This window comes from Nicotiana tabacum, chromosome 1 (assembly GCF_000715075.1).
Source record: "Nicotiana tabacum cultivar K326 chromosome 1, ASM71507v2, whole genome shotgun sequence".
Classification (NCBI taxonomy): domain Eukaryota; kingdom Viridiplantae; phylum Streptophyta; class Magnoliopsida; order Solanales; family Solanaceae; genus Nicotiana; species Nicotiana tabacum.
The window spans coordinates 70,686,779-70,700,020 of NC_134080.1; the positions used below are offsets into that span (position 1 = coordinate 70,686,779).

The window sequence follows — 13,242 nt, forward strand, 5'->3', positions numbered from 1 at the left end:
ATCACAACTATACTTTAATGAAAATTTAGAAAATTAACCTTGTTACAACACTTATACAGTCTTCAATAAAGGATATTTAACTTACAGTCATCCTATCAACATATACTACTTATTTGATCCAGAATCAAAACTGAATTTTTAATTAAAAAGCTCAAATGAATAAAGATATTATTACAATTCAAGCTTCATTTATCTGTCATACTGAATCTCTTTCCAACATAGAATTTAAAAGGATATGTACCTGGAAATGGAGGTAGAAGAAGTAAGTTTCAGCAGTTGCAGCAGTAACAAAAACAGCAAAATACCAGTATTCCCACAGATTTGAGCAATAATAAGACCCGAAGAAAACCAAATGCACAGTGACAGTACTTTTAAGAAATTTCAGATTTTTAACTGAACAATGATATCGAACAAATCCGGACAGATTTAATACAAAGAGTAATATTTCTGATTTTTGAGACTTAAAACAAAGTAGACTGAAAAAGCTTTCAATTTCAAAACACAGAATCAGCTTCAATACTAACTTCCGATGTAGAATTCTGTTTAATATTTCTGTTTTCCTTTCTTTCTATCTTCCTTTTTCAGATTTCTGTTTCTGCTTGATTTTCCTTTCTCAAATTTTATATTTCTTCTCTGTATGTCTCTCTCTCTCTCTCTCTGAAAACTCTTAAAGTCTCCTAAATTCTGTTTTCTGTCTCACTGATAAATCAGATTTTTTTTTCTTTCAAAATCTCTCCAAACTCCCTTTATTTTTTGAAACTGATTTTTTCTGTTTCTTCTTTCTCTTCAAATCTGATTTTTTCTTCTCTTCTCCTAAATCAGATTTTTCTTCTCCCAAAAATCTCTTCTCTAAAGTCTGTCCAGCTCCCTGTATTTATACAGGGCTGGTCCTATACAGTTTAGTGCTGGATGGACCCTTTCTCCTTTAAAAATCAGAAAGTTTTTCCATTAAAACTACTTTTGAATAATTTAAAACTAAGTGCTATTTATCCTGTTTTTTTCAGCAGCCCCATTACCCTTTGTTTTCCATTATCACTTTAAATAATATCCACTAACTTTTAACTTTCAGCCCATTATGTTATCATGTTATCCTTACTGTTCTGTCTCAAAAATGTCCCAGAAATCCTACTATGATCACTATTATTACTGCCTTAAATGCAAAATCATAACAGAATTTACAAAACAGATTTAAAAATCTGTTCAAACTTAATTATCAACCTGATTTAAAACAGCTATAACCAATTCTCTTAAGTTTGGACTGAATCCTAAGAATGTAAACCTTCTATCACAATTACATCTAATCAACATTTGTAAACTTGAATTCAAACTTGACAATATTACACTGAGTTCAGCATAATAATTCAAACTGAACTCAACTTTTGAACTAAGATCAAACAAACAGGAGCATTGTCAATATATTGACAATGTTCTGAACTTAATGTTCAGAAAACAACACACATATAACGTCCATTTGATGGATTTATTAAACAAGAACCAACTGATTAACAATAACTAATTAACTGATTATAGCAAAATAATCCATCCAAAACAGGTTATTTCAGTCAACATTTTCAGAAGCAGGATTTATGATATAACTAATCGACGAACTTAGTCGAGTCGATTACACACATTGTACATAATCACAATCAACAGAAACAATTCACATTTAGAATCAAGTTAACGGGTAGGGGACAGTATAACAAAAATTTGACTAGAAAATTATGAAAAATTAAACAAACTAATGAAACGAACATAGAATACACATAGAATGCACATAAGAAACAGAAATTACCTCTGAACCTTTAAATTCAACTGAACTCAACTCGACTTGGATTTGGATTTTGTTTGAAATCAAACAGACCTTAGTCGAAGTATTTTCCACTGAAAATACTTTGACTAAGGTCGATTAAACGTCAATCTTTATTCAATCTGGACAGAATCCAAAAGTCTGGTATTTTTAGGGTTCTTGAAAGTTCGATTTGGGATTTACTCATTTCTGGTTAGATTCGAGGGAAACCAAAGATGTTCTAGGCACGAGGGAGGTCAAGAGGGTAACTGGTGTGAGTTTGAAGTAGGTTGGGATAAGGCCAGGTTGTACTCGAATCTTCAAATGAAGATTCGAGTAGTTCCAGTATGATTCGAACCATGCAACTAACAGATCCGTGATGAGGGTATCTAGGGGAAGTTGTGGTGTTATTTTGGAAGCCATCGGAGAAGATCAGGTTTTCAGGCCAACCTTCGATTTAAGATTCGAAGAGTTGGGGCCTGATTCGAAGGAAACTAAGGTCAGATTCGTGTAGAGGATGTTCAGGGGGTTCTAGGGTGTTATTTTGGTGACCGGCGGCGTTGATGTCGCCGGGTTTCAAGCGGTGGGATCCTAGGGCGGCTAGGGTTAGGAGTGGGGGTTTGGGGGACGATGATGAACAGTGTAGGAGGGGGGTGTTCAGTTAGGGGCCGGGGTAGGGCTTGGGACTTATATAGGGGTGGGGTGGATTGATATTGTCCGTTGGATTAGATAGAATGAAGGGTCAGGATCAACTCACTTAACCAAACGACGTCGTTTGGTTTAACGCTGGGGTCGGACTGAATCGGGTCAATGGGTCGGGTTACGGGTTACGGGTAAGGGTAGGGGATATCAGCCGTTGGATTGATTTAATACAACGGTCCTTGATGGAGTGTGACCAAACGTCGTCGTTTGGATTTACTCATGAGTTGGACCGGACAGGTTGGTTTGGATTGGGCTGTGAGGGGGGAATTAATTCGATTTGGGCCTGGATTTTAATCCAGGTCCGATTTTGTGTATATGTGTTATTTATTTATTTATTTATTTTTTGTTCTAATTTAAATTTTTAATATTAACTATAAAATAATTTTATCTTCACAAAAATATATTAATTACTCTATAACAATTATTTAACACATAGACAAAACATCAATCACACAGTGGAATATTTAAAATAGAACGATTACATATTTTTTTGTGATTTTATTTAAATTATCTTTTAAATGCATAATTAAATCCTATATGCATGCAACATATATTTTATTTTATTTTTTTCATTTTATTATGACAATGTAAACACTTACGGACATAACACAAGTATTTAATCACCACGCAAATTCAAAAAATTACACAGTAAAAGAAATTTATTTTATCTTTGGATTTATTTTGGAGTAGTTTTTCGTAAGGCAAAAATCACGTGCTCACAGTAAGTAAGAAGAAACATTCACTTTATTGATAGGAACTGCTATTACATTTAGCTTAAAAAGGCCCTCATTTAGGTAACCTTTTCCTACATATACATCGTTCTTACTAAGTACAACACTATTAGAAACAAAAATACATTTGAATCCATTCTTGACAAGAAGTGAGATAGACACAAGATTCTTGTGAATTTCTGGAACATGGAGGACTTGATTTAGAGTCACTATTTTTCCCGACGTCATCTTCAACGCAATCTTGCCAACTCCTTCAATTTTGGCCGTAGATGAATTTCCCATGAAGATTGTCTCGTTGGGTCCTGCGGGGGCATAAGAAGAAAATAACTCCTTGTTAGCACAAACATGGCGGGTGGCTCCAGAATCTATCCACCATTCTTTTGGATTTCCTACCAAATTGCATTCAGACAACATGGCACATAAGTCCTCCATTTCATCTTCAACCATGTTAGCTTGATTCTTTTTCTTCTTATCATTCTTGGGCGCACGACAATCCACGGCCTTATGCCCAGATCTTCCACAGTTGTGGCAATTACCCTTGAACTTTTTCTTGCTTGGGTAATTCTTTGGTCCGGAAGCCTTCTTCCTCTTCTTATTTTGTGGGGCCTCCTCAACAACGTTTGCCCCCATCATTGTCGAGTTTCCACGTGACTTCTTTTCAGCATTTTTGTTGTCTTCTTCTATCCTCAAACGAACAATCTAGTCTTCTAGTGTCATCTCCTTCCGCTTGTGTTTAAGATAGTTCTTAAAATCCTTCCACAATAGAGGTAACTTTTCAATGAAAGCAGCGACTTGAAAGGCCTCATTTATGACCATACCTTCAATAACAAATTCATAATTAATAATAAGATAAATCTTATTAATAAAATTATTGATTCGGGTCATACCTTTAGCAAGGAGGTCATGCACAATGACTTGTAATTCTTGGACTTGAGTTATGACGGACCTAGTGTCAATCATCTTGAAATCCAAAAACCTTGCAGCCACGAACTTCTTAAGTCCGGCATCCTCAGTCTTGTACTTCTTCTCAAGTGCATTCCATAACGCTTTTGAAGTTTCCATGACACTATAGACATTGTACAAGCCATCTTCCAAACAACTCAATATGTAGTTTTTGCACAAGAAATCATAATGTTTCCATGCTTCAGTTACAACAAGTCGTTCATCATCCGGAGTATTTTCAGCCATGATCGGAGGATCCTCCTTGATGAAACGTTGCAAACTCAACGTAGTAAGATAGAAGAGCATCTTCATTTGCCAACATTTGAAGTCAATACCGGAAAACTTTCTGGGTTTTTCTGTCGGTGCCATAGCATGAGCAGGAGTAGAACGGCTTGTAACAGTAGCAACCGTTCCCGCAACACTTCCATTAGTTTGGTTTTCATTCATCATATTTCTGTAAAGTTGAAAACAATACAGAACTTGTTAATCAGTGAAGTTTTTGATATCTTCAAACTGAATACCAAACCAACCATACAACACGTAACAATGGTGAAGTTTTTATATACTTCAAACCCGTACGTTTATTATTCCGGCAAAGTTTTTATGTACTTTAAACCGGACAGAAACAATTATAGGAGTAGAAAGCAACAAGGCTTTAGTCTCCAACAAAGTATATAGAAAACAGTTTAATAATCAACACAGAAACGTTAGTAATTAAAATTCCTTAAGCTTGTGAGCGTTACTGTGTTAAAACAAAAATCAGAAAACTGTTAGAAGAATAAAAAAAATGTATAAAATAGTAAATAATCAGAAATATTCCGAGTCCACAATTTTCTTGTGCGTCCTTAAGGAATTTTAACCCCCTCACACGTTGCCAAGGTAATGGATTAAATCCTCCCAGGATAAAACAGAATAAACCTTCCTGCAACAGTGGCAATACAAACTGCAGGATACCAACGAACTCAAAGAACGGAGCAAAATCACACTTACGAATTTGAGAGAGAGAGATTGCGAATTAGGATGCAGTATATTCAGAAAGAAAGAAGTTCTATAGTGTTTTTCGTATCTTGAAGATGCAGTCTTGCCTCAAAATTTATAGGCAAATATCAGAAGAGGTGTCTGGAAAGGTGCCTTTTCAGAAAATACGCGACCTGCCGCGGTTCTACCGCGATCGCGGCCGAAAGTGTTCTGGCGTATTTTCAGCAGTGATTTGGCATTTAATTAATTATTAAATAATTAAATAAATTTTGTCCAAAAATAATCTTATCGATCATTTGACAAATCCAAATCCAAATCCGAAGCCGAGCCGAGCGAGCGACGACGACGGCGCGAGGGTTCATTCTCGTCAACTCCTTTTAAGAGCTTTAAGAAGTGAATCTATATATAAGCACACCGAAGCCGAGCCGAGCGAGCGACGACGACGGCGCGAGGGTTCATTCTCTTCAACTCCTTTTAAGAGCTTTAAGAAGTGAATCTATATATAAACACACAAATGTGATCGTCCCTCACCAATGAGGGACAAAGTGCAAGACAAAAGTTCACTTCTTCAAATTTTCATTTTCCCTCCATTTTATTTCCCTTATTTCCAATTCACACTTCTTCTACTTTAAAGCCCAATGGCTTAAAGTCCAACAGTTTCATCCTCCTCTATCTCCAACAATTTTTTCTCTATTTTTATTTAAAAAGATTAAAGTAGAAAAAAAATTGATTTCCTAATTCCAAATTTCAGTTGAGAATAATTATCATGACCAGTAGGCCACAAAATCGAAGGTAGTATTTTTATACTTATTTCCGGTGATGTTGGTGTGGTTTTTGGCGGTTCTCTATTTTCGCATAAGTTCAAGATGCTACCTAAAGTCAATGCATATAATCTTGTTGGAGTAAAATACGTACAAGAGATTGTTGGAGTAAATGGTTTGCTATCAGTAGAAAAAGACAAAAAGATAAGATAGCTCTTGCAAAATTGGAAGATAATATTGAGCTGTAGATGGAATGGATCCACTTAGCTGGAAACTACAAGCTTCAACATTACTCTATCGACGAGATTGAGTAATGTGGCTGCTGGTTGAAATTTAGGCGTTAGAATTTCTGATTATTTAGGCGTTAAAGATAGAGTACTGAAAAGGGTTTTTGATTATTTAATATATATGAATAAAAATAAATTTTTTATATATATTCTTAACGGGTTAACGGATTATCCGTTAAGAAAATTCAATAATCCCCCAAACCGATAAGTCGTTAATAAAAAAAATTCAATTCATTCCCTGTCCGTTAAATCATTAACCCGATACCAATAAACCATTAAGCTTAGATTTTTTCAATTTCGGTTCGATTTTGAGCACCTCTAAAGTAAACCGGAAAGAGAGTAATGTTTCTTTAGTACTTGTTAAAGAACGAGGTACAAGAGGAACAAAAACGAAACCTGAGAAGTAAATTGATCGTTTTAGGACTAGATGGCACATTTCGAAACAGTTCAAAGGACTTGCAGTGCAATCTGCAATATCATTCCTTTCGGAACTGACCAAGCGAGCCAAAGCAATTAATCAAATCCCCGCCCCACGCTTTCCTGGAACACTCTTTTTTTTTTCCTTCTGCGTACTGAAAAAAAACGATAGCCACACGCAATCTCAAGATTCATCAAAATAGTTTGAAAAATAGCAAACAAAGAGTTTCCTGTTTTTGATTCTGCCCTCATTGAATTTGCCTCACTAAAGTTCTTTACTACATATTTTATGTGCTTATACACAGTAAGACTCAACTCCTTGAACTCATGTTAATTTTGTATACACTGTTTCATTTTCTGTTTTCTGAATTGTGAAACTCTTAATATTGATAAGCCATTTTCAGTAAGCTCATAGCTTGAAACATTGTTGTTCAGTAAAGAGGCTGTGTGAATAAAATTTGTATTCTATCTTTCTCCGATTTTGATTGACCTAATTTTGATTTTATCTGCTCAAAGTTTATGAACTATCCTAAACTGACATGTTTTTTCCCCTTAAACAAGTTGGCGTAATGTAAAGAAATAGGAGTACTATATTGTGTCATTTTTAAAATTTGATGACCACTTCTCAACCAGCTTTCTATTTTTCACATTTTAAACTCTTTCATACGAAATTCAATAAATACATAGCTACAAAACTTATGTGTAGCTACAAGAATATAAAAAGAAAAAAATCAATGACATCTTAGTTTTAAATTATGATAAGAAATGGACCTTGAGCTGGAATCAATCCCGAAGCTAGCTTTGGGGTTGAGTTAGCCCAAGGTCTATTTCTTCACATGGTATTAGAGCCAGACCTACCCCAATTCTTGGTTTACCCGATGTTGGGCTGCCATCTTATATTGTCCACGCTCCAGATGCCCATTCCTGGGCATGTGTGGGAGGGATTATCTGCCTCCTTATATAGTCTTGAACAGAGTTAGCCTTTGAGATTGAGTTTGACCCAAGCTCCATTTCTTCATAAATTCCCTGGAAATCAACCTAGGTCAATTAGAATGGGATTGGATGCAGGCTTTTTTTTAAAATCTTTTCGTAATTCTTTACCATGGATTTTAGCTAGTGAAGTTGGTCTCCTCATGAATTATTAAATATTGATACTTATGCATTTAGTGATGAAAAGTGTTAATCCTCTTTTATGCTTAACCAGGCTTTGAATGTTTGGGAACTGGTTTGTAGCTTGAAGCTTTTAGGGGGACTAAGAGTAGGCTCTTGGTCCCCTGCAATTATGTTGAATATCAAGTGAAGACTCATAATATGGAGATAACGCATGCTAAGCTTCATAGCCCCTTTCTTGGGCTTCCGCTTCAATGCAACCTTAACAGAAGGAAAAGCGGAAATTTTATTAGTGGAGTAAGATCATCAAGAAGAGGTGTTTACAACTGTAGATGTTCAAAGAAAGGAGACTGGATAACTCAAGGGGTCAAATTTACACATTCTTGTGGCAGAAACGTGGAGCTATTATGGAAGAGTTTTGCACTGAGAAGTGGCTCATTAATGTGCTCCGTGAGAGAGCCATTAGCTCGAAGTAAAGGCTTGGTGAAGTCACTAGTTCCAGTTTGGGAAGAAGGGTTATTCTTTGTCCGATGTTCAATCTTTGGTGCTGTAATATCTGGGGTGTGCTTACTTCTATGGTATGGCCAGTTGAAAGCAAAGAGTTACATTGAAGCAAAGCTTTTGCCTTCTGTTTGTGCATTATTGAGTGAATATGTTCAGCGTGAACTTGATTTTGGTAGGGTCCGAAGAATATCACCTTTAAGTATTACATTAGAGTCATGCTCTTTTGGTTCTCATAGTGAAGAGTTCTCCTGTGGTGAATTACCAACTGTTAAGCTGCGAATTCGTCCTTTTTCGAGTCTGAGTAGGGGAAAGATTGTGGTTGATGCGGTCTTGTCAAATCCAAGTATTCTGGTAGTGCAAAAGCAAAACTATACATGGCTTGGACTGCCCTTTTCTGAAGGCAGTCCGCTAAGCCGTTTGTCAGATGAGGAAGGTATTGATTTGCGGACAAAAATTAGGAGGATTGCCAGAGAGGAAGCAGCTACTCGTTGGGCCAGGGAGAGAGATGTTGCAGCAAGGGAAGCAGCTGAGAAGGGTTATCTTCTTCCTGAAGGAAATTCTTTTCTATTAGATGATGACTTCTCAAAGAACGCTGCAACTACTCTTGCGAGGATAGTAACTTCAGAGTCCTTCTTTTGTATGGATGAGAAACTGCACTGGAGAGATCAGCATCACATGGATGCAGGAGGGGAGTATGATTTGAAGCACGCAGATTTAGAGAAAACATTTGGTGCAAAAGTTCCACCTTCTGGGACTAGGTTTTGGTCTAAAATCATACCAGAAGCGCTAAGACAACGATTCAAGAAGGCTAATGGGAGAGATTTATCTGCAGCTGGTATCGCAGCTAGAAGAAGAATTCTTGAGCGTAGTGCATCAGCAGCCTGTTTGTATTTCAAGGGCCCATCAAATGCAAATCTTGGTGTCAGTTGTCTGCCATCTGAGGCTTATGATGTTGCAAATCCTGCAATTTTTCCTGTCAAAAGCGAGGGTGATACCTCACCCTCTGTTTCTTCACCAACAATATCTGAAGAAGTTGTAAACCCTGTAGATAATTCTGAGGGGAACTTATTTACCAGCAATGCCAAACGTAACGTGTTCGATTGTGGTTCTTCAAGTGAAGGAATTTCTGACAAAGTAGAAACATGCCAGCTTGATATGTGTCAAAAAATGTTGGGAACATATCCTTTGCCTGTAGAGAAATGCGGTAGTGATTGCATTGATGGTTTAGCTGTTCTACGTGATCCATTTCTTTTTACTTTGGTTAGACTTTGTAAAGCTTTAAGTCTCAGTGAAAAATTATCCTCCGCCAACATGGGGGATAGAACAGCTGACAGGCATGGAGAAAGTAGTGAAGAAATTGCAGCTGATATCATAAATAGGGGTGCCAATAGCAGAGATGATTCACATCGATTTGAGGAGCAGGTACAACAGTCTTATTGGGGGATTTCAGATATTCGACACGGCAATGCCTCTAGTGGTTCTGGATTTACTTTGCTTGAGCCATTACCTCTGCAGCATCCATCAAAAACTCTACAGTCCTGGAGCCCAAAGTCAGCTTTGTATTCTTTTGTGAAGAATCTAGGTCAGCTCGGGGCTAATTCAATTGTAAAGCCTATGGAAAGGCTGAAGTTTGAGATGAGTCCAAGAGTGGAGGATATTGTTGCTGAACTTGTTGATGGTGATGACGGAAAACATGTCTCTAGTGTTGAAAAGATGGTTCCACTAATTCTGGATTCTGTACATTTCAGTGGGGGCTCATTGATGCTGCTTGCCTATGGTGATACAGAGCCAAGGTAAGCTTCAAAACAGCTAAAACTCCTGGTTAAAGGTTTTGAATCCTGCCCAAAACAATAATTCTTGTGAAAACTCCTTTTAATTTTGAAATTCTTCCTTTTAATATTTTCCGTCCTACTCTTACCAATCAAAAAAATAGTTTCCGTCCTACTCGCTCTCTCTTTCTCTCTCTCTCGTGCTCCACCCAGTATAGTTGGTTTGATAGGGATTTTAACATCCTCATCTGTTTTGATTTGTCATGGACAGCGTTTCTTTTGTTGTTAATGGGAATATTAAATATCTATTTTCTTACCTGTTTTTTTTTTTTTTTTTTTTGAGTGGCTAGCTTAGTGATAAATTCCAATTGGTCTTGTTGAATGCTGTGGTGATGGGAGATACATTCTTGATGTGTGCATGCTCTGCTACTGGAGTTATTATTTTTTGTTTGTTGAGAATGATCTGCTACTGAAGTTATCTTAATGGCAATCTTTTTTCTCGTTCTTAGGTTTATTTCATGCTGGTCTATGCATTCAGTATTATCTTTGTCTGTGTTTATAGAGAGATGGAAAATGTCACGGGGCATATCAAGTTTCAAAACCACTATGGACGGGTGCACGTACAACTAAATGGTAATTGTAAGATGTGGCGTTCGGACATCAGATCTGACAATGGTGGCTTGGTTATCAACAGATGTTTATGTTGATATGACTGAGCAGAAATGGCATGCAAATTTGAAGATTGTGAACCTCTTTGTTCCGGTAAGGTGCACTGCCATGTTACTTGATTTGTAAAATTTGAAGACCCTAGTCCACAGGAGGCTGCTGCAATAATGCTTGTTTTCTTACTATTTTATGTGTCATGTATTGTTCGTTATCTCGGATGCAGCTTTTCGAGAGAATTTTGGAAATTCCAATCACATGGTCCAAAGGAAGAGCTAGTGGCGAGGTATTCCCTAACTCTGAATGTGTCCTGTAAACATTTTTCAGTTTGTTAACACATTATGTCATCTCAATTGCAAGATGAGTTGATTATGTTAGTTTAGTTGGTTAGATTGGAAGTCCCATGTCCAGAAAAGTAACCCGAATGAGGATGTTGAGATGGATGAGTGAACATACCAGGAATGACAGGATTAGGAATGAAATTACTAGGGACAAGGTAGTAGTGGTATCTGTGGAGGACAAGTTGCTGGGAATCGAGGCTGAGATGGTTAGGGCATGTGAAGAGGAGAGACATAGATGCTCCGGTCAGGAGGTGTGAGAGCTTTTCCATAGCGGGTTTGAGGAAGGGAAGGGGTAGGCCTAAGAAGTATTGGAGAAAGGTAGTTAGGCAAGACATGTCATTGCTCCAGCTTACCGAGGATATGACCCACGATAAAAAGGTGTGGAGGTCGAGGATTAAGGTTGTAGGTTGACAGATAGTAGTGTGTTCCTCCTAGGCTTACCAGTAGAGCTAGGACTATTTTGTATTATCTTATTCATGGTTCTTTATTACTATTACATGCCGTGTCATTTGCGCCCGTTAACTTAATATATTGTTGTTACTATTATTTGCTACTTGTTGCTTTATCTCCACTGTTCCTTGAGCCAAGGGTCTATCGGAAACAACCTCTCTATTTTTATAAGGTAGGGGTAAGGTCTGCGTACACACTGCCCTCCGCAGATCCCATTTATGGAAATACTCTGGGTTTGTTGTTGTTGTTGTTGTAGTTGGTTAGATTGGAACTAATCACATCAATGACGTGTTTAAATATGTGTTGCTGTACCATTGAAAGAATGAATTGTGTATACTGTTTAAAGTATCTATAAAAGCACATAGATGTAAGACATTTGTTTTGATGCTCTTCCAACCTCTTCTCTCATGTCACAGTAAATGTAGTAAAAAGGGTCCAGTAATGAACGTCGGAGATTAGTTAACACTATCCTAACGCACAATCCTTTTGCCCTTGACCATTGTGATAGGAGTGAAACTTTTTTTGTGCTAAACTAAAGCTGGATCCATAGTTCACGTATCCCATAAAACTAAAGCTGGATGCATACTGTTGTCCTGAATTCCTCGTGTTATCATTCATAAAGCTAAATTCTGACTGTGTGTATCAGGGTTGCTTTTGGTGATTTCTTTTATCAGATCCAAATATTTGTGTGTGCGCTTATTTGTAATATGTATATTTCCTTTTGTATGTTATCCTTGGATATGGTTGACATTATCCTCTGTGGAAGATCGTATATGTTGACTAATTTTATGGCTGATCAATTACTTTGATTTTGAGTTTGCTATCATTTGTTGATAGGTGCACATGTGCATGGATAAGGGGGAAAGTTTTCCAAATCTTCATGGGCAGCTTGATGTCACAGGGTTGGCATTTCAAATATATGATGCTCCTTCTGGGTTTTGGGTAAGCTATCTTTCGGCATTGGAGTCGGGAACCAAACAGTTTTTTATGATCTCTTTAACAGTTCATATATTTATTTGTCTATTACTTGTATTGAGTTGTCTGCTATTAAACTTACAAGTAGTGGAAGTACTTTTAGTTATTTGCTTCTCTTAACTTGTGAATTGTGTAGACATTTTTGTTCTTGAGTAGCTTTATAGAAATGGCGATTTTTTCATAGTCCTACATGCTCTAAGACATAAGCGTGGTTAAGTGTGTTGACGGCCCATCTGAAAAGTATGATGGTTGATGCCCTTATGCATTTTCATCTCTTTCCTTCTCTTATGTAGGACATGTCTGCCAGTTTATGTTTTCGCGCTCAACGTATATTCTTGCATAATACTAGTGGTTGGTTTGGTGATGTTCCTTTAGAAGCTTCTGGAGATTTTGGCATCAATCCAGAGGAAGGAGAATTCCATCTCATGTGTCAGGTATACTATATGAAGTAAATAGCTACTAGTTATACAACATTCTTGGGCTGCAGTCCGCTGCTATCCACATTGGGTTATGTATTCATAGTAACTTGAATGGTTGCATCCTATTTGCGTAAGTGGTAGCAGAAACGAATTTGAACTCAAATCAAGATGTAGAAATCATTTAATTAGAATTCTTTTGATCTTTGTCAACATTGCTTAACATAATTTAAGTTGCCATATGAAATTTAAAGTAGATTTATTAATTTCTACTAGAAATCATTTGATCTTTGATCACCATTGCTTAACATATTTAAATTTGCCTCATGAAATCTTCGAAGTAGCTTATTTTATGTATCAATACATTACAGCAGAAGATATTCTTTTCCTAGCAGTCATGTGACACTCTT

The 13,242-nt window shown here is 37.0% G+C and overlaps 1 protein-coding gene across 1 annotated transcript in view; it reads left to right on the forward strand.

Annotated features, from left to right (window-relative positions):
* The first annotated feature begins 6,634 nt into the window (after positions 1-6,634).
* Positions 6,635-13,242, forward strand: part of LOC107777328 (protein TIC236, chloroplastic-like) — a 45,765-nt gene continuing 39,157 nt past the window's right edge. Inside the window, 7 exon segments of the mRNA XM_075251440.1 lie at positions 6,635-6,908; positions 7,809-10,011; positions 10,550-10,667; positions 10,669-10,749; positions 10,877-10,936; positions 12,279-12,383; positions 12,710-12,850. Of these exon segments, the coding sequence (XP_075107541.1) occupies positions 7,916-10,011; positions 10,550-10,667; positions 10,669-10,749; positions 10,877-10,936; positions 12,279-12,383; positions 12,710-12,850 (2,601 nt within the window). The 5' untranslated portion in view covers positions 6,635-6,908; positions 7,809-7,915.